The sequence below is a fragment of the Myiozetetes cayanensis genome, unplaced genomic scaffold (assembly GCF_022539395.1).
Source record: "Myiozetetes cayanensis isolate MyiCay16 unplaced genomic scaffold, myiCay2020 scf1, whole genome shotgun sequence".
Taxonomy (NCBI): Eukaryota; Metazoa; Chordata; class Aves; order Passeriformes; family Tyrannidae; genus Myiozetetes; species Myiozetetes cayanensis.
The window spans coordinates 22,427,918-22,449,372 of NW_026086604.1; the positions used below are offsets into that span (position 1 = coordinate 22,427,918).

The following is a 21,455-nucleotide window of genomic DNA, read 5'->3' on the forward strand; positions in this document are numbered from 1 at the left end:
CTGGACAACTGCACACTGTTCACAGAGCTAATCTTTCTGAAACCCAGCCCTGAAAATGCTGCACATTCTTTCAAAAAAGCTTGTTATCTGACACATGGTGTCCATTTCTTGAAGCAGACAAGTAAGGATTTGAATTGATAGCAGCAATCTAAAAATTATAGCATATCTGGCTTAAAACCCACTTGTTTTTCTAGGCTTCTTTTCAAAAAACTCCCTAAAAATGTAACTAATAAAAGTAAAGCGTAAGGTACTCAGAAATTCCACAAGATGAGCTATTTCTAAAGATGTTTAATAGTTTGTAGCAACTATAAGTGAAACCTATCTATGTGTTGTAATTTTAAGACTGTTTGAACTGTAAGATACTGAACGTGCTGTTCACTGGGCAGTTTACTATTTGTGATTATAAGTTCTGAATACTGGAAAATTATGATATGTATCTTTGTAGGATAATGAACTTCACTACTGCTTTTTGAATTGGTGTTTGCTTGTGATTAAGAGGCAGAGTGCAGAGTCATCTCCTTGGTATTGTTGTTTTGTATTCAGAATACAGTACTTGTTGACACTGACAATGGATGTGGGTGGGGGGAGGTAATTTATTTGACATTGTCATAAGTGTTTTTTCTCACATGCCTCCAGAGAATTCTATCAGCTAAGTTTTCATGCTCTTTTAAAATGAAAATTACTTTAACATTCCTAAACTATTTAGCAGTAAGTGAAAATAAAATCATAAATGTGTTTGGAAGAATATTATTGCACTTCTTAAGTGCTTGGTTTCTACTTGTCCTCATTACATTCTGAGAATCTATACGCAATAACAAGAAAATACAAATAATTTGAATTGAAAGAAACAATGGACAGGCAGACCCCTGAACTGTACTTAGTATCTCAGTGTTGCTGGTGAGCAGGATTGGCCAGAACTCACCATTTTTTTTACTAGCATTTTCTTCTTCACCTTAATGTTTTTAATATATATAACTTTATTTATATAAAACATACACAATGAATTTAAGTGATGTCTATTATGTGAGTTTACAGCTTGCCTTCTGTTGGTATTCTTAATTTAGGAGAATGTTGCTCTGTTTTACTCTTGGGCTTACTACACCACGTGAAGAAATGAATAGCTCTTTCACCTGCACACTTGGATGCCACATTCCAGTTGGACTGAGATTTCATTGTTTGAACCTGATGTAGGTGAACAGAAAAACTGGATATAGAGTTTTATTTTGTTACAGCTCACCTCCTGTTTGGTTTTTGGTTCAGGAGTGCCTTGTCTTTCATCCATCTCTAACATCTGTTCATGTGTGTTCCAGGAGGAACTTTGTCAGAAGTCATACTCAGATATTATCTTCGACCTAACAATGAGGACAGATTGTAAATATTTCACAACACGGTTAATGTGTTCGTCCTGTGTCTCAATAGATTCTGAATAGTTTCTGAATGCTTTCTATGCTGATGATATTAAATGTATTTATTACTTGCATATAGTTTTGAATATATTTTCTCTATCTCCTCTGCACTGTTAATGTTTACTGAGTACATTGGTGTGTAAGGTTCGGACTCTTTGCACACTTAAGTTTCATTTTTTCATAATGGGAATCTTTCTTGGCTCTTTCAGCTTTCTAGAACATTGCTACAGGTTTGTCTGATCCCTCCTATCACTTGATATGAATAAAAGTCCTCTTAACAAATTAGTTTGAATATTATAAGATGAATGAACAATCCACTGTTCATTTATGGCAGTAGCAATCAATTACCTATCACTTTAATCAGGATTGAGAGGATTAAATAATGTTATTTTCAGGGTTTGTCATATTGTCCATATTTCAGTCTAACTGCTTACTTTAGGTTTCCAGATAACACAAAAACATTCAGGCCTGGCATCTCATAATCAAACATATTATTGCTAGAATTCCATGGATATCTGGTAAAGTAGAAGTATTAATTCAATTTCTGTTGTTGCACTTCGCAGATGAATTAGAAAAGATATTCCAGTGAGGAGTATTTTTACCATCTGTCTATTTTAGTGGTGGAGCTGCATGTATAGCTGCAGCTCACTGTGCCCTTGAAATGTTTTATAAACAGCTGGTAAAGCAGTTAAGTCTTTGGGTAAAAGATACTGCATAAACATCTGTAGCTCTTAATAATTACCAAGTACACCTTAGTACAGCTAAGTTGTAACTGGATGCCTGAGTGTAAGGAATTTATTACCGCATTGTTTGCAAGTTAGATTTTGTGAGTTTGTAAATTTGTTATAATTTCTTATTCAAAATACTACCAAAGTACTTTGCAAGCTCTTTATGTTTCATAATGACCTCCTTCTCCCTGCAATGTTCTAGACAGAACAGTTTGTAATAGTGAATAGACACATTAATAGACAAGATGATTCTCAATTCAGAATAGTTTCTGATTCTCAATTCAGAATAGTTTCAATGCTATTTAGTGTTATCTGTACCTGTTTGATCAGGTCACCTTAGGAAATGGGGATTGGTTAATAAAACTGGATTAATGTACATGTATCATAAGAGAAACTTTCTATATCTCTGGTGGGAAATTGCTTCCACAAGCATTCATTTATTACATCAGCCACAGTGGGTATACGTGCACAGTGTCACTGGCCCAGTGCCACACTGTCCAGCAGTCACTGTGTTGCAGGGAGACTTGTCACAGAGACTTCTGTGCTCTAGATGGCTTGTGTTTTCGCTTTGAGACTCTTTGGCATCTCCTCAGGACAACACCTTTTACTCGGTGCTCTTCCTTGGGATGTGAGATGATGTCTTCTACTCTGCTGCTGTTTTAAGACCTTCCCCGGCATTTCCCCAGGTGATAGTAAACACTTGAAATTCCCTGGGCTGCTGTCCTGTCCCTAACTGTTGTTACTCATCCTGAATTTGGGATGTCCACCAGCTGAGTGGTGAGATACATGGTGCTAATAGAATTAGCAGCCAAGAGTGAGATGGAAAGAAGAAACTTAGAGCAGCATCCACCACCAAAAGTATCATCTCATATAATGTTCAGCAACTGCAAAGCTGCTTTCCTGGACAGGGCAGCCATTGGCAATGCTGCTGTAAAACAAATCCAGACTTGCATAATTCTAGTGAGATATTTCCACAGTTAGTACAACCTAATTTATAATTTCAGGTGATCATATCTTGCTGTCATGTGAATAACTAGGGTTTATGTAATTATAAATGATATAACCAGGATATTTACGCATTTGAGAAAAGAGCAGTGAATTGACAGAGAGAGAAATGTGCTTTTTGCTTGTTCCAGTTAACTGTGCTCTGTATTTGAACTTACGAAGATAACGAAAGAGAGGGGCAGACAATCAGAAATCCGAATGGCATTACATGATCAGAAAATAAAGAAAAAGGGTTATATTAGATGTATGATATTCAACATTTTCCAAAGAAGTTGGAAGGATAAAAAAGAAAGTTTTCCGGTCATAACTGGTCTATTGATTGGAACTGGGGCTGCTTCTTTACAATGAAAAAATATAAATTGTCAGGTTCCTTACTTTTTGAGTAGCGATATATCCACTATTAAAGACAGCTGTGCTCCATGTAAAGATAATAATCTTTCATGTATTTGTAAACAAGAAAAAAAGACTTAAATACTCTTTCTTGTGCAGAAACAGAGAGCTAATTTTGAAACTGCAGATATAAAGCAAACTCCCCTTTGCAAGGGCTGGCAGGGGATGTGGTGGGAAATGAACTTACTATCCCAATATATTTATTAAAATTTAGCTCCCTGAAGTTGCATGCAAACACACAGCATATAGTCTGCCATATATATAAAAAGAAATGATCTACTTATTCTTTAAAAATTAGGAACTTGGAAAATACTCTGTACAGACAATATTTTAAAGGATTCAGGTTTATCAGTAATAATTCTTTCTGTTCCTTCATTCATTCTGAGAGAAGGTATACACACAGTTTCTTCTTACTTTTTTTCTTGATTACCAGAATGTATTATCAGGCTGTGTGATTGTAAGATGGGCAAAAGAGAAATGCATGGCTATTCGCGTTTTCTCGCATGTTTTTTTTACATTCTTCCACACTTTGGAAAGTCCTAGTTTGGAGTGTGTGTGTGTGTTCCCAGCCCTTCTGTCTCTGACAGATACGAAGGTGGACTCAAGGGAAGACAGAGAGAATGCAGCTATCAGGTGGAGGGACAAGAAATGCCTTACTGAAGGGAACTGGGAGGTGTTTTTGAGCTATCATAAGTATTACTGCAGACTAGGCCTGGATGCCTTCAAAGGCAGTTGTCAAATCTTTCTGGAGCTGTGCTCATTGTTTGGATCCCCTCTGTTGCCATGCCAGCATAACTGGAGTCCAGTTCCAGCTTCTGGCTTTGGGCCTTAAGTTTTTCCCTGAAACAGAAGCTTTGTTACAATATGACTTTCCTGCAGTCAAAAAGATGGTTATCTTGCTGTCCTCAAAATATCCACTGAGTAAAATTAGAAGAAAGCTGCTCCTCTGTTTAATGCAGGGAATAATGCATGGGGAGATATTTTGAGGTTAGTATTTAAAAGCATAATCTCCAAAATTTTCATGTCTTTATGAAAAATCGTGAGAATTGCAGGAATTTGACTTCTTTTATACCATTTCTTTTTCTAGGGATATCTTGCTAGTGGGGATGTGAGAATTTAAGCAAAATATCCTGAGAAAATAATACTTTCAAACCTTGCTGTATTTCTCAGCTGCTTCTCATCAGTCATCAAAAAGCTTATTGGAAGAGAGGATCAGAGAAGATAAAAGCATGTATTTGGAATGGACACACTTCTTAATTTGTAAAGAATGGTGCTCTTAACTTTTCTATTTTTAAGGACATGACTTATAAAGTGAAGAGCTAATTCATGGTGCTGTATAGTCACACAGTATTATAATTTAGAGTCCTTTAGCTGTAAGCCAAACTTAGTTTGAAGGATGGTTACAGATCTGAACGTGTGGGCCTTGGAATGTCAGACTGAGATGAAGATAAATTCTTTAAAATTTGGCATGGGAGGCATTTTAATTGTCTAATGGATATATTTATTCCCCATTTCAGTGGGCTAAATGTTGATAGAATGCCTTACATCAGCAGAGGGAATGGAAGTGTAGTTTGGTTTTATACTTGGAATTTTAGCTGATAAGAGCTCTGGAGCAGGGTGTAAGCAATTCAGGCTAATTTCAAGAGAGTTCTGTAAAGGTAATAACTGCATTGTTAATGTCTGTGTTTTCTGTGCTTGCCATGACATACAGGCACCCTTGTTCTTGCAGCAGTTTCAAAAACTGTTAGAGGTTAGAAGTTAATACAGGTTAGATGGTGATCATAAAAACAGATGTAGGGAAAAAAAGAGGTAGAGCTTCCCCTTGTTTACCCACCCCAATGTAGGACAGGGATTTAGAATAATTGTATAGGAGAAAGGAAAGGAATGGTCTTGAGAGGTCCAGGTACACCAAGGATAAGAACAAGGAAGTACAAATTGATGGTAAAAGTGTTGATGAAGATGAGAGAAAAAAAATCAGTTGACATGAGAAAGCCGTTTGAAATACAATTTAAATAATCTTAAAGTATTTCTAAAAAATCTGGTGCAAATATATTTAAGCACTCTTAACTTCCAGGTAAGGTCGTCTTGCAATTTTCAGTTCACAAAACTTTTCACAAAACCCTCTCCTAAATGAATAACGCCTACACCCCTTAGCTTTAGAGATTGCCCATGAAACAACAGTCCCTATGGGAAATCTCTGGAGTTGAAAGCTTTCTCACCCACCCTTTGCTGCAGCAGGCTCTTCAAGACAGGCAGATTGAATGACTTGGCACTGTCTTGCTGTCAAGTCAGTAGAAGGGACTATATGATGACCTAATGGAAGTTTTGCAGCCCTTTCTACCTATAGACACTCTCAAATCATCTTATGCAGCTGCCAAATTCATTTGCAGGAGTGAACAACTGTCTTGATGCTTGTCAAATGTTTCCGTTGCCAGTATAGCCCAGTATATTCAGTGATGGGTAACATACCCCATCCTATCTGCTGAATCGTCTTACAGTTTATCATGAGCACAGGGGTAACAGGGTTTCATTTTAGTTTTGATTCAAATCTTGCACTTGTCCTCTTGTTCTCTAAGACTTTCAGGCTCCTCGGTGATTGAAAATGCTAACCCCAGGTCTCTGCAGAGCTGGTTTACTTGCGTATTACTAAATAAGAACAGGAGTCCTTCAGACTTATCCTGGGGCTACCACTTTGTGGGCAGAGCACATTCACAGGGCTTAGCAGTCTGTTGATTCGGTATTTTTTGCACTGGAAGGTCCCAGCCTGAATCACTTAAGCTGGTGTCATTCCCTTCAACATTCATGTTTGCTGTCTGATCCAAACTGCATCTTTCAAGACAGCTTCTTTCTTAGGGCATCCTTAATTCTCTCAGATGTCTTTCTGCCTTTGAATCATGTGCTTTATAGTGATTCTTTTTTTATGTCTGTCATGGACAGATTCTTCCTCAGTTCTGTGTGACAAAGGATCCTCCCTCTCCCTCTAACATGTTCCCCTGATTTAAGACATTCTTTTCAGGGTATTCTGTCTCATAATGTGCCTAAATTTACATGGGCTGTTATTGGCCATGATATAACTTGTAAAATTTGTGCCCACTGATCTTTTTCAGCAATTCACAGTAATTTGGCTACTTTAATCCCTGATTGTGTTATAGCTGTGATTAATTAATCTAAATAGCTCTCCAGATTGGACTGTTTTTATCTTTTTGGTAGTAATTCTTGACTTTTTCACAGCAAAACCCCTGAATTTACCTGTTACCTGTAGTTCTAAGTCTTATTTCCCAACTGTTGAAGTTCTGCAAACTTAGCAAGGGGCTGTTGCTTGGATTTTGAATAATCATGCTGATTTTTCTTTCCCTGGTCAAATCTTCTGATCGCAGCTGAATCCCAAATGCAAAACTCTTCTGTTTTCAGAATTCTGAAATTGGTGAATTCCACCTTAAAAATATGAAGGATAAATGAGCTGTACCTTGTCCATAGGATTAAAATGGGAAGTATAGAAGACAGTGAAGTGATGTGAGGGGTGCCTGTATGTTTATTTTCTTCAGCAGTGACCAGAATTTCCTCACTGCTACCTGTGGTTTGTTGTCCCCTCGGTTGTGTTAACACAAGTCTTTAAGAATATGGTTTGCAATTCACCCTAAAATCATCCAGATAAGAGGCTGAAAAAACTTCCTTTTCGTGAATTATTTGTCCTGTGGCATATTGGATCGAGGAACTACTAACCCAGCTCAGAAAAAATTATTAATGTGAGGACAAATCAGTTCCCTGATCTGAGTTGCTCAGAAGATTTGTCAGTGCTCATACCAGCACAGTGAAGGGGCAGGGACATGCCACAGGTGGGGGGAGGCAGAAATTACTGTTTTGGCAATGTCCCACATTTATGTTGACTTAAACCAATTATTAAATTATTATGCTTGCAAAATAAATAAATAAATAAATTGATTATTCTATAGCTGGATCATCTTGCTGAACTGGCTGTGTTGTGTAAGGGCAAGTGTTGGTGGTAGTAGTAGTTGAAGGTGTAGGATGAAGGGTGGATTGTAGAAACTTTTTTTTTGTAATTGTCTTGGAGCTACACCTATCGTTTCAGCTCAAAGTCTGTATGTATCATTAATATCCAGGCTTTCCACTTTCTGTGATTTCTCATCCAAGTACTGGTATGACCTTAGGCTGATGAGCAGAGCTATTTTAAAAAGGAAAAAAAAAAAAGAAGGAAAAAATCTTGGTCGGCAGCCAGCTTCATTTTTTACAAGGGTTATTTAACACTCATGCAGAACAATATGGAATTCAGACATTCCATCAGGCACTTGCTCAAGAGAAAACTTTATAGCAGTATTTTGCTATAATTACATGAGTGTGGAAACTTGGTGTCTCTAACAACACTAAGAGTAAAGTGATAGAGTGATACAAGTTTAGATAGGTCTCATATAAGGAGTTGCTGCATCTGGTGGCTCATTATAGAGGAGACTGCTGCAGCTCCCTGTGGTCAGGACCATAAGGATGTATCCCTAAGCAGCACATGTTGCACACTGTATGTGTATATACAGCCAGACATCACAAAATGCAGCACTTACACGAACACAAGCAGCTTCAATGGCCTCATCCTTTCCTTTCACTGACTGACTGTGATGAAAACTGTTTATGGGAAATACTTATGTACATGACGTGGGTCCAGCAGCAAGTGGCCTTAAATTCTTATTCTGCTCAGTTACTGGCCCCTGGATCCCCTCGCCTCCCAGTTGTCTCACAAACATGCATTGGGTCTCTCCGGCAGCTGGTCTGGGCTTATGACCTTGCCAGTGGCCAGTCCCCAGGTGCCCTGGTGTCCCTCCAGCAGCCGAATCTCAGGCCTTCTGGTCTCTGCAGAATCTGGCCCAGACTCACGGTCGCTCCAATTCTTTGCTCCCAAGCCTACTGCCTGGCTAGTCTGGCTTGGTGTTTGCCAGAGGTCACACACACAGGTATCCAGGCAGTGTGCCTGGGCTCCAGCCTCTCTGCTTGCCAATGCTTTCAGCACCTGGCCCGCTGTGACCCGTGGCACAACTCCAGCTGCTGCTTCCATACATTGTTACACAGAACGAAGATTCCCCACACACAGGAAAATAGTTTGTTGCAAATGTAGTGTAACAAGAAGCTAGTACAATCTGCAATGATCAGGTGCAGGGCATGGATGAACAACCATACTGAGCAGCCACCTGCTTACTACATGCACCTGGTCCCTCTTATGCCTTCCCCCCCCAGTATCTTCTTGCGATTGTTCTGTCCCAAGCCACTTCCATGGTTTACCCTCCCTTGTCTTGCCTTAATTTCTTTCTATAAATATCTCGTACTGTCTTCTGCAATCCCAAAATACTCTTCCTGGCATCTCACAATGAGTCCCCACCCAGTGGGTAGTAAGCTCCTCCTTCAGTCTGCAAGGTGGCCTAGAGAGAACCCCTCCTTGGAACTTGTCCCTCTGGGTTGCACCCTCGGCCCTGGGAGCAGCCTAACTGAGGGCTTGGTTCCTTTCATTTGGGTTATGTGGGTTTCTCTGCCTGACACTTTTCAGCTGTGCTCCTTGTGTCTGTGGGGAGGAACCTTTAATCACACAACCGTATAGTGACTTCTTTTTTTACTAAAAAGTCAAGGGACTGGGTGGGCACTGCACAACTGCTTCAACAGCACACTGTACAGCGTGGCTTGCCCCTCTGACTATTTAATTCTGACACTGCCAGAGCCTAAACTACCTGAAGCACATCCTTTTTTTTTGTTTGTTTGGTTGGTTGGTTGTTTTTTTTTGTTACAGAATAACAATGAAGTGCATAAACTGGGGGGGGGGAGGGAGGGTGGGAAGGATAACCACCAGCTTTCTACTCTTAATATTAGTAAAGTGCAAACTGAGAGGAAATAGGGAAGGATTAGGTGTTTAAAAGTGATGGTTTTCATATAGTGCTTCTAACCACAAGAGTATTTTGTTTCTCAAATTTGAGTATAATAGGCTTCAGACTATAAAATGCTTTATTTAATCTTGGCTTGAAAGCAATTCCAGCAAAGTGGACTGGTCCCAATTTCGTTGGGTGGTACAGGAAAGCCAAGTCTCAGAAAGGGTTCCAGAAGTGCTTGTTATTCTAAATGCTAATTGATTTTCAGCAGTTAAAAGTCTCCTTTTGTTTAATGTGAATTTCTTGTTTTGAATGCGGCTTGTGTCTACTTTGGGTTTTCTCCCCTTAGAGCAAACAAGTTTATACCTAGATCTTTATAGCCTTAGGATATTTCAAGCTATATAATTAGTTCTCTTTCCTTCCCCCCCTCTCCCCCCACCCCTCCACCCTGCTTCTAGGCTCCCTTGTTTTCAAGGCTGAACATGTTAAGCTTAGGAAGCTGTTGCCACTATCTCAAATGGTGTTTGTTTCCACCCTCCGGACTCTTTCAGTGGACTACGTAATTTTTCAAACTTAGTTTTTGCTTTTTGTGTTTGAGAGCACCTCTCCTTCCGTCTGCAGGTTTTTCTCTTTCTCTCATTTGTTGATTTAGTTTAGACCACACAAATGTAAAGCCTTGCATGCGTTATTATGTGAAGACTTGGCTTAAGGTGATACGTTGTTGAGCAGGGCAGACATTAGGAATGCAGGCACGTCTTGCTAACAAAAATAAGGTTTTTTTGTATCCTGAAAGAATGCCTGGATGTGTTATAATAGAAGTCGTTTGTCTGCTGGTGGATACTGGAAAACCCCGGTACCCTCACGCTGTAAGGCACTCGGTGAATCCGTCACGGCTCGGCCGCAGCCCTTGTGCCTCCTGGCAGCCCGCGGCCGAGGGGCGATGCCGCGGGCCGGGGCTCGCCGGGAGCCGCCTCAGGGCCGGCGCGGCGGCGCTCGGGGCCCCCTCGCAGCGGGGCGTTCGTGCCGCTCCCGCCGGTGCCAGAGCCCGGCCGGGGAGCGCAGCGGGCTCTTTAAGAAGCCCCCGTGTCGGTGGCTGTCGCCGGCTGCCAAGTGCAGCCGGGAGAAGCCGAGCTTTGCGGCGAAGCCCGAGCGTAACCAGCCGGCTGGGGGAGATGCCGCCCCGCGGTGACTGACAGCAGGACCAGCTCTATGCAAATGGCGCCGGGGGCTCTGCCGGGGCTCTCTCCACACGCCGCCGCCTCTCGCCTCCCGCGCCCCGTAACGCGCCGAGCCTCGCACAAAGCAATTGTTGCTTTTTTGGGGGACGTCGTTTTACACGTAAAATCATCTCCAGCAGGGTTTCAGTTTGAGATACGTGTGAGGGAGCTGGGGAGATGTGTCAGAGCTTGTTACTCAAGCTAAATTAGGTAATTTTTAGCTGGGTAACGTGCTAATCTTTAAACCTTTATGTTTCTAAATCCTGCGTATGTCTGCTCTCTTCATACAAAAGTGTATTTTGCTTGTTTCTTCTCGCCTTCTTCAGTCTGAAGCCTTATGTAGGTCAGGCTTGGCTTAAGCAGATTTCCTGAACCTGCGTCAGCTTAAGCTGAAGGAATTTTAATAAACCCTCCCTTGTAGGCGTGGGCCTAAATGAGACTAGCCTAGTTAAGCCTGATCTTTTTCTGTTTGTGAAAAAGAGCTGAGCAGAGCTAGGGACTGCATGGTGGCTCCAGGAACGGCTTCCTTAATTCAAAGGTAACAATGGTTGGGAAGGCCAGATCTTCTAATTTTACCTTATCTGAAAAGCTCGATTTGCTAAAACTCGTGAAGCCGTACGTTAAAATTCTCGAGGAACATACCAATAAGCATTCTGTAATAGTGGAAAAAAACAAATGCTGGGATATCATAGCTGATAACTACAATGCCATCGGAGTAGATCGCCCTCCTCGTACTGCACAGGGCCTGCGCACGCTGTACAAGAGGCTCAAAGAATATGCCAAACAGGAGCTATTGCAGCAAAAGGAGACTCACTCAGATTGTCAAAGCAGCATTTCCGAGCCAACCAAGAAAGTTGTGGAGATGATTCCACAGATTTCCAATGTGTGTTTAAGAGACAGGAGCGGTGTTCAAAGGTGAGACAATTCTTTTTATTTTGTTACTGAATGAAAATTATGGCGCCTCCTATCTACTGTGTAACGCTTATGCTTATGCTCAGGCTCCTAGAGGAAATGTTTATCAGAGAAAATTCCCAAATGGGGAACAATGACAAAAATAATACTGCTTTTGTTTTATGGGAAGCTTTATGGTGACTTAGCACTGCATTCTTTTTTTTTGTTTTTTTGTTCAGCTCTCTTTCAAAGCTTGTTTCAGAGTCTTTGTCATACTCTGGAAAGTGAGGGTTAAGAGAGAATCAAAGGGAAATAGTAGCTCCAACCTCTACCCCTCCCCTACCTTTTAATAGGCAGATTATTCAAACACTAGCAAAGTGATGGCTATTCTCCTCCATTTAAGGTAATACTGCAGTCATTTTGCAACATATGGAACTGTTAGCAGTTTATATAGGATATTTAATAAAGTTAGTTCACAGATCTAAGAAACCTCACTCACACATCTTTTTTCTTTCATGTACTCTGGTGTTTGCATGTTACATTTTAGCTGATTCCAACCCTTTAAAAAAAAAAAAAAGCCTCCACACTGCAGTGCCTTTGTGAGTGCAGATGTTTTTTTAAATTATACTTTTCTTGCATTGACGGTGGTTCCCTGAAGCTGGAGCAAAGCTAACTGAAGTCTTAACTCCAAGCAGTTCTGTGTCTTACATGAGGTAGTTTAGATAGAAACTAAGAGGTACAGCACTAGAAGTTTTCTTTTTTTCTTTTTTTCTTTTCTTTTTTTTTTTGGTAGGTTTTTTTTTTTTTTTTTTTTTTTTTTTTACTGCTCAGTAAAGTGAGACACACTGTCTAGATTTGAGCCAGACATAATACAGGCAGGCAGCGTTCAGGCTTTCTCCCACAGCTGGCTAATGCCCCTCATATCTGACTTGCAACACTCTGCTGGTTCTGTATTGGTCCTTGAGGGATCAAAAAATGCCTGGGTCAGGTTTTGGTTCCTGCAGATACAAAAACTAAGCTGGGGGGGGCAGGGTGGGGAGTCACATAACTCCCCAGCAACCTTGAGAAAGCTCTGATTTTTCTTATTTTCCCAAGCAGATTAATGGGAAGCAAACTTTCCGTATTTTAATCAGATGTGCTGACAGTGGGTGCAGCAGCGTAACACTCTAAGAAAAGCTGGCATGCGCACACTCGCTGAATTGGACTCATGGTGCCACTGGTTGAACTGAATGGTAACAATTGTCTAAATCCCAACATGCCAGATGCTCTAAAAATATGCTGTTGTGGGTCCTTTGCGTAAAGAAGTCTAAAGCAACTGGGCTGTGCTGCTGCTCCTGGTGAATGCCCCTGGAGGAACCATTCCAAAGAATTCTCTGGAACAAAACGAGGCTTTTAATTGCGCTAATAAAGGTTGCAGTGTCTTGACTACCAACTTTTGTAAGGAGGGGAGAGAAAAAATAGTGTGAGAACTTTGGTTTGTAGATCGGCTTATAAAAAGCACTGACGCTTTTAGTGAATGATTAAGAGCTAATGATCTCCCTAGTTTGTCTCCTATAATTTAAACATTTTTTGCAGTTCTTTATGGGTCTGGGAACATTGACTTGATTACTGCTTACCCAAAATGGTTCATCTTAGGAACAACCACTACACTGTGTGCTGAAAGAAAAGAATATAATTTAAAAGATTTTTTTTTTTCCTGCCCAAATAGATCATTGCTTGATACTTCTATTTTTAACTCTGAGTTGCATTTTACCCTAATTTTATAAACCCTGTATTGGGTTTTAACTCACCGGGATGTGGTTTAGGTTTTGTAGGAGGGAAATACAACTAAAAATGAGTCCAAATTCTTAATCGCACGTTTAAGCAATTTCTAGCTCACTGTGATGAAACAAAACCTGGTGAATCATGGGTGCCTGCAGGGTTATAAACACCATGCCCCAATTGTGGTAACTGTTGTTTGTCTTTCTTTCAGTCAAGTTGTCAGAAACAACATTAGTAACCACCATACAGGCAGCTCTTTTGTTTCTCAATTCCTTCTTTCTCTCTTTGCTGTCTAATTGTTTTCCTCTTAAGAGGCTGACTAAGGGGGAAAAAAAAAAGCCTCATCAGAGTTACCTGAAGATTTGGTAATGTTTTAGTTCTGTGTGAATTACACTTTGAGAGATGGATTTTTTTCACTGCTTAGAGGTTCTAGTCTATGTTAGACTAAATCTTACCTTTCTTCTATTTAACCTCTCTCACTTTCTCTTTCTGCTCTCTCTCCGTTTCCTTTTGTCAGAATGACCTGCTTCTCCTGCTGGTTGTTTCCTATTTTCTCAGGCTAGAAGCTGGCTGGGAGCCAGCAAATAAGAAGGAGGGAAGCTGTATTAGAAGCTGCAGTTGGGAAGAGGGAGGAAACCCGGAATTAAAGTCAGCACTGGGGAAAAAAAAAGTGAAAATTTGTGTTCAGAATAATTCTTCCGATGCTCAATGAGAGGAATAAAAGGAATGTGAAAAAGAAGTATATAGGGAAAGGTGAAGCTTTGTGGCATGAGGAAGAGGCAGTAAGGGGATAAAATTGATACTCCATAGGCAGTTCAGGTAACAGGCAATAGAATTAAGATTATCTTGGCATTTTGTTTGGGGGATTAAGGAAAGGTCAGTTTTCAATACCTGCTTCAGATGGACTGTTTTCAGGGTTTTTTAAAAGAATCTTCAGTTAAAATAGTTTGTGTGGTTGACAGCTTAATTTTTTGAAAATACATTGCTCTGACTCTGATGAGCTTTTTTACAACTGATTATTGAGAAGCTTTCATGCTTTTATTCTAGCATGAATTCTAGCATTGAATCTAGTATTTTCATGTTAATGGATGGCAGGCTAGTCAGGGTCCTTTGGAAATTGCAACCATGACTGCTTGTTTCTTTTACACCAAGAGTTTTGAAGACTATGGGATATCCAAAGTTATGATCATGCCGCCTTTTTATTAAGGAGGCATTTACATGAGAATAGGTAGTACAAATTACATTTCTTCTTGCTTATGGGAATTTGAACCCAATCTATTACTAACCAGGACAATGTTTTAATAATCAGATAGTGCATGGATTGTAGGGCTTTCAAGACATTTAAAAAGTGAAAAAAAAATCCCTTTCCACCCTCCCAAATTAATAGCAACTTGGGTCCTTGTGTTGGGGAGCATCCGTGAATATTCTGTTAATCATGGATCCACTCACTGCCTTTAACTGCTATAGTGGCTGCCTAGTTTTCAAAGGGTTGGGAAGTGTCTCAAATCTGCAACCACCAGTTGTAGACCCTGTTTTAGACAGCCATGGCCATGAGGGTGCACTGGCTTCACTGTCAATACCAAGTTAATATATTCCTGTTCCCATGTTACACTATACTGCCTTCCCAGTCATGCTGCAAGTATTTATTCTTTGCAGATCTGTACTGTAACAGATCAAGAGGCTGATCTGGCTTAAAAAAGCATTACCTGAATAAAGGAGTGATGTGCAGACGTGTAGGGTTTCAAGCACAACTGATGGTAGAGAAGTGTCAGGAACAGCTTGAACCATTATTATCGTCAAAGCCAATGCAATGTCAAATCATGATTTGAGATGCTGCTGACTCAGGGATTTACACAAAGACAGATGAGTAAAGTGGGCGTTGTTCTTTCGAAAGGAAATGCACAGAGCCATAGGCTTTCTTAATGGAAACCCTGCAGTGTCTTCTCTTGAAGTTTCAGAAAAACATTAAGATTGCCAATTCAAAGAGAAGGAGCAAGGATTAGCTTGATTCCCAAATTGACTGGCAAAGTCATCATTTGGGCTCTGGTTTCTTCTCCCATGACTCTTTGTATAATTCCATTTAGTGATTATTGTACCTTTTAAAAAAACCCAAATACTTGGGTGCATGGGTCAGAAAGAGGGAGCACATTAGAACGGGGGAGATTATGAAGTTTGTGAGATGAAAATATTTCTCTTCACTCAATCTCAATCTCCTTGTAAAATCATGTTATATATTATATAACTCTTTCCTGTGTTACTTTCATGACTTGCTGCATGGGTTTTTTATCTTTTCATTTGTCACTACTAGCCTTCCTTGCTTCTCCAGTGCCAGAAGGGCCTCCCAAGGGGAGTTCTCTATTGGCTGTACTGCCTTTATAGCAATAGATTCTGACTGTGATGTGGCTGTGTGGTGGAAAGAAAAAGGGATACAGGTGGTGTTCAGGCAATGAAGTAGAGGGTCCCAGGCATAGATAGCAGAGTAGTATTCAAATGAAGTTTTGGTTACTTACAGCTATGCCTTTCCAAATAGTTTTTAATGGATTATTTAAATATGATTTTATGTGTTCTAGTGCTAGTATCGATAAAGAAACAATTGCTGGTACCAGTTCACCACAGGCAATGTTGGATCACCATCCTGCGACAGTCATGATGGACTTGCAGTCGGAAGAGGATGTCAAACCTCCTCCTTCTTTGATTATAGACTCACAGCAAAATGAGAACTTAGAACAAGAGGAAGAACACCAGCTGGTGCATATTATGGAAAGGTCTCCTTCAACATCAGTATCTTCAGTTGATATGAGAGTGATGATGTCTCCATCCCCCGTACCAAGAAGAGATGAGTTTTTTAGGCTTGAGGTTGGAGACCGCTTTAGACCAATGTGTGGTTATGACCCACAGATGTTACAAATGCTGAAAGAAGAGCATCAGATAATATTAGAAAACCAAAGAAAAATTGGTCTTTATGTCCAGGAAAAAAGGGATGGTTTGAAAAGAAAGCAGCAACTGGAAGAAGAACTGTTGCGAACAAAAATCAAAGTAGAGAAGCTGAAGGCAATACGACTACGGCGTGATCTACCAGAATACAGCAATATCTAAATATTTTATTACTTCTGTCATATTCTTTGATATTCTTAATAATAAATGCAGAATTGTTTCTTATGTTAATATGGATGGATCAAAATCTGGGCTTGAGACATGAAAGCATATTTTCCATGTTGTTGTTTATGTACCTTAGAAAAATACCTCGTATACGTTTGAATGCACCAACTCTTCTGGTCTAAAATAGTCAAATCCTGTACATTTAAGTGTTTAGATTGATAAAAATCCAAACTTTTAAAATATTTCCACTTATCTCTATTGGAGTAGTGATGAGCTAATGAAATTTAGTCAGGTCTTGTTAAAATTTTGTTCATATGCATTATTTTTTCAAATAATCACCTTTACTATCTTGATGAAGTTACAGGTTAATAAATACATATAAGAAGGAGAAATAAGAGGTTATGTTTAAATGTCTTTTTCAAGTTGGTAAATCTTACAACAGTGGTGGGATTTTGCTGACATATCAGCTTGGAAAACAAAATGACTGGATTGTTATATTTTTTTAATGTTCAGTAGACAGTTGAATAAATGTACATATTTTTAAAAGTTAATACTTTTTAATTGTTTCCAGTGGAGGAGTGTTTCCACAGGATATTATAAAAATAGAGACAATGAATGCAACACTTGGTTTTTAAAACTGCATGCATGTGTAATTTGTGTGTACAGTTACCATGATCGTATATTCAGTTATAGTAATTATGCTGGTGATCAACCACATAAATGTCTGATTTCCTCTTTTGCATGCATAATGACTACAGTGCATGTGCAACCAAGACAGTTGCAGGTGCCTTTGATCAGTATCACTAGGACTATAAGCTACTGAAAAGAAATCATTTCTGTATGTAAGTAACATGTGACTTGAAATCAACAGGATTCTGTGTTATTCTGGGTACCTTTTATAGATGCTGTTGTTCTGATCTTTCGATTAGTTTCAAATAAAAAGCCTCAAATAAAAATAAAATTGATTCTTCTGTCTGTCCTAGCAGCAGCTGTTTCCTCTGTAGTTGTGATCAACGTTTATAACTGGAAAAAAAATATCTGGAAAACATCAGTCCCAGATGATTCATTTCTTCATAATTCTAAGTCCTGCCTGTTATGAATGGATCCACAACTGCCTTAGACCTCTGGCTCCTTATTCCCCATAACAATACTTTCCCCTTCCTCTAACCTTTAGCACAAGAAAAGGAAATGAAGCGCAGGATCAAGAAAAAAGAGAGAACAAAGGAGATGTAATTCCTCCTGTACCTCGCATCTCAGAGGGCCCCAACAACAGTGAACAAAAGCAATAGGAAGGAGGAGGCTGTTTCTTCCTTGCTCCCCTCACCAGTGTTTTCCCAAATTTGCTTCCTTCTCCACACCCACAGAACCTCAGCATACAAGCATGAGGCACTGATCTGCATCAGCAGATTCTGAATGAGGTAAGCTCCTCATGTGTCTTCTGAGTGAACCAGGTTACCTTTGTAGCCACGGGGATAGGTGCTTATTGAAAACTATGAAGACTGGGAGAATGTGAGTTTAACTGAGGGGCTAGTGGAGCTTCAAGAATTGTAGTTAAATTTTGTGATAGTAGACAAGAGGCTTGATCTTGACTGTCAGGGCCCAGGATAACTTTAACAGGTTATAGGTAGGAAAAGTTGAGGAAACGAGTCTTTTGTTTACAAACTGAGGAAAAATACAGAACAGTGAAAACAGATGTTGGCAATATGGAGTTCCCCAATACTTTTTCATTTGTTTTCTAGAGAAGAGAACACTGTAAGTGCCTTGGGAATTCTTGTATGCAGTGAAAATTATGGTGCCTGGATAACTGGTCGTTGTTTCTGTACAGTTCTTGGCTTTCTGCTGTATTTTTTAGTTCAAGGACATTGATCTGTTTTTGTGTAGGTGGCAACATTTCAATGAGACATTGACTTCCTTGAGTTCACAAGAATCAAAATGCTGCCTTTAATAAATAAATAAGGATTTTATTTGTTCTACTTCTCAGAAATGGGAAACAGCACTGAATTACCTGCCCTCATCTTGTAATTTGGAAATGTCTGATCTTATTCTTTTAGTTGAAAATCAGAATTCTGTTTTCCAGTGGTAAGGAATTAATTTCTATTTCTTGTTTCTGTTCTTAGACATTATGCAAATGAAAAAAATTTTAATAGTTCAGAAAATAATTCCCATACAATTCATTGTCTTGCAGTGGTTTTGAATTACAGCCAGTCCAGTGTTGACCACCAAAATGCTCCAGAGATTAAAGAATATTTTCTGTTGATGCTAGATGAAGAGGTGACCTCCAGGGTTTCTATTGGCATGGTATTTTTATTTCGAGGACTAGAACCAGAGGAATTTCCAGTCTTGGAAAGCTTACAGTCTTTTCTGAACTGGCAGGCAAAGTAGTTGCAAAAATAGGACTGGGTAGAGCAAAGTCTCTTTTATGTTCCTGATATTGTAAGGGGAGGAATGCAAATGAGTAAAGAAATAGAATACACCAACCTGGTCAGAACTGTGCTCTTATGGTCAGTGTTCTTCCATGTTTGGTTGTTCTGACTTTGTCTCATTTGTTAGTGGAAAGGCTTTCATTCTTATCTTCAGGCAGCAGCTCTAGTTCAGAGATCTCTCATGCTTCTTGTTTGCTTTGTTCTCAGTTTTGTTTCTTTTGGTTTTTGGGGAGCTTGGGCAAGGGGGAGATGTCTTTTGAGTCCCCTTGAATCTTGCTCATTTCTTTACTAGTGAGGTGGTTTATTTCCTTTCACTAGAGATGTGTTTCCTCCTTTAGTGAAATTATATTGCTCTCTCAGAGGAGTGTGTTGCTGACTATTATACCCTCCATGCTGGTGGATCTGCATTTCTTTCTCACTCCACATCTGCTTTACAGCATCAAGTTATCTGTCTGAGTCAGACTTCTCACTTCTCTGTGCCTGTTCCTGGGTTTTTTTCCATGTATTCCTAATGTCGGGTACATGCACCACAGCTGTGTCTGGTCCTTCTGGACCATGAAGTGCTATGAATTTTTACTGTTGCATCAAATGACACTGTGTTAGTGTGTATGAAAGGGATGGTAGGAAGCCCTTCCCTCCTTCACCCTCATTCTTATCCTCTTACTCCCTTCACTACATCTGGCAGTGCCATTCCGTGTCTGCATGTTTATAATGTACATAGTACAAGCAGAGTAATTTTAGGCAAGGACAATTTTCTACCATATGTTCATGTCCTTCTACTAAGATAACTGAAATAAACTGGCTCTGGAAGTAATTTAATTCCCAACATCTAACGGATTTATGTTTAGGATTCGAATAAAAAGCTGTAACCATGATAACATTGTGATAATTGTGATAGCATCTTGTGTAATTTCATCTATCTGGGTAATTGTCTAATGATCAGTCTATAATTTCATTGGCTGCTCCCTAATTATCTTGCCTTTTTTTTTTCTCTCCCTGCTTCCCCCCTGTAAGCTTTTGATTCCTGTGGAATCATCTCAGTGGATGTGCTTTCCTTAGATCAGAATTCTTATCAAGTAAAACTGGTAGGAGAGAGTACTCCAAGACCAGGAGAGATTACTCTTAGCTAAACCCCTGTTTTCTAACGTTTTCCACCTCAGTAGCCTAAGTTCCTTTCTTTCATATATATATATATATATTTCTATAGATTTTCAGACTTGGGATTTTTTCCCCCATACAATGAAAACGCATAGACCAGAGCTTGCATACTATCTTCTTTGGGAAGACTTGTGTCCACTTGATTTCCAATAGGCAAAGCTATGAAGTTGCTTATAAATAACGAGAGTTGTTTCTGAGTGGGAGGAACAAGTAAGGAATTGTGATACCCAGGCTGCCTATCTAAACTGCCTTTTAAAATTTCCTGTATCTTATTTTAAAAACTGTTTTAGAATGGTTCAGTGTGAATTTTAACTTCAGTAATGTAATAAAAAGGCTACTCAAGAAGATGATAAAGTGTTGTTTTCCTAAGATGTTGATTACTTTTTCATTTTGCATATGAAAATAAAAAGACTTTAAAAAGATTGTTTTTAACATTAAAATACATTAAATGTAGCTTCTCAGTGTGTATCCCTAACTAGTTGTGCTGCTATTCTGTTTTAAATATCCAGGTCTTAAATAATTTGAGAAATGCTGCTATCTATGTCTTAGATTAAAAAAAAAAAAAAAAAGCACAAAAAAAGGTGCTATTTACAGTAGTTAAAATAATGTCATTAGCTGGCTATATAACACATGACTAAATTTCAGTCATTCTGGGATCTGTTTTATCTCTGATAAAAACAAAGTGCTTGCCTTGGTGTTGACCAAGTTGCCTGTGTGTAGTGATGGTTGGGGCATCCAGTTTGTCTGGGCAAAATGTTCTCCACAATAAAGGTACAATTTCCTGAAGTTCCATTGAGTGCTAGCCAGCAAAATGTGAACTCTTCCTTGCAAAAGCTACAGTTGTTCAGTGGAAAAGTAGTTGAAAACCTCAGTTCCGATCTGTGTGTGGGAAGGTGGATGAGGGTCAGAGAACCCATGGAAAGCTCAGCCATCTGTAGGCATTGGCATTCCCCACTGCCCCTACCTTTTTCCATGCTGTGGGATTTCACACTGTTTTATCCTAGTGATTACACAGAATTATTTGTTGATGTGTTCAAATGTCTCTGAGTGAACATAACACCTTGTTTGACTGTCTTACACAAGAAGAATGTCATATAATTATCACTGAATACTTAGTCAGCAGTTACTCCACATAATATATGATTTTGATTTGCTCTTCAGCAAAACTGCAGACTTGGAAAATGCTACTGAATTTTTTATATTTTACATTTGCAATTAAATTTATTTTTTTAAAGAAGTAATTGTTTCCTGACCATTTCCTTTTGGCTCTTGGTTTTCATCTGTAGTTAGGATAATTGCAATAATTAGTATAATTAAGCATACATGTAGTGAAAAAATAATTCCACTGGATTATATTGCCACTCTAAAATCAGTTGACGTCAGAACTCAGTTTGTTTAAGGCTCAGTCATTTTCACCAAATCACAGAATTTTCTGAGTTGGAAGGGACCCACAAGGATCATCAAGTCCAACTCTTAAGTAAATGGCCCATATGGGGATCAAACCCACGTCGTTGGT

At 39.4% G+C, this 21,455-nt stretch overlaps 2 protein-coding genes across 6 annotated transcripts in view; both read left to right on the forward strand.

Annotated features, from left to right (window-relative positions):
- RAD54B (RAD54 homolog B) overlaps positions 1-21,455 on the forward strand; it is a 63,597-nt gene that overhangs the window by 7,469 nt on the left and 34,673 nt on the right. The window contains exon 1 of one of the 5 annotated variants that reach the window (XM_050316794.1): positions 10,803-10,817. The exons of the other annotated variants lie outside the window; for them this stretch is intronic. The gene's annotated coding sequence lies outside the window, so the exon portion shown is untranslated. Of the gene's footprint in view, positions 1-10,802; positions 10,818-21,455 lie in introns of those variants that run through there. 5 annotated transcript variants of the gene reach the window in all.
- On the forward strand, positions 10,634-18,184 carry FSBP (fibrinogen silencer binding protein). The gene is made up of 2 exons (XM_050316853.1): positions 10,634-11,522; positions 15,830-18,184. The coding sequence occupies exons 1-2, from the start codon at positions 11,152-11,154 to the stop codon at positions 16,353-16,355; spliced, it is 897 nt and encodes a 298-aa protein (XP_050172810.1). The 5' UTR covers positions 10,634-11,151; the 3' UTR covers positions 16,356-18,184.

What these genes read in the sequence shown, in the direction of transcription:
- FSBP (XM_050316853.1), top strand. Translation starts at nt 11,152, where the DNA reads ATGGTTGGGAAGGCCAGATCTTCTAATTTTACCTTATCTGAAAAGCTC. An exon ending in GACAGGAGCGGTGTTCAAAG is followed by an intron (nt 11,523 to 15,829) that starts GTGAGACAATTC and finishes TATGTGTTCTAG; the next exon opens with TGCTAGTATCGATAAAGAAA.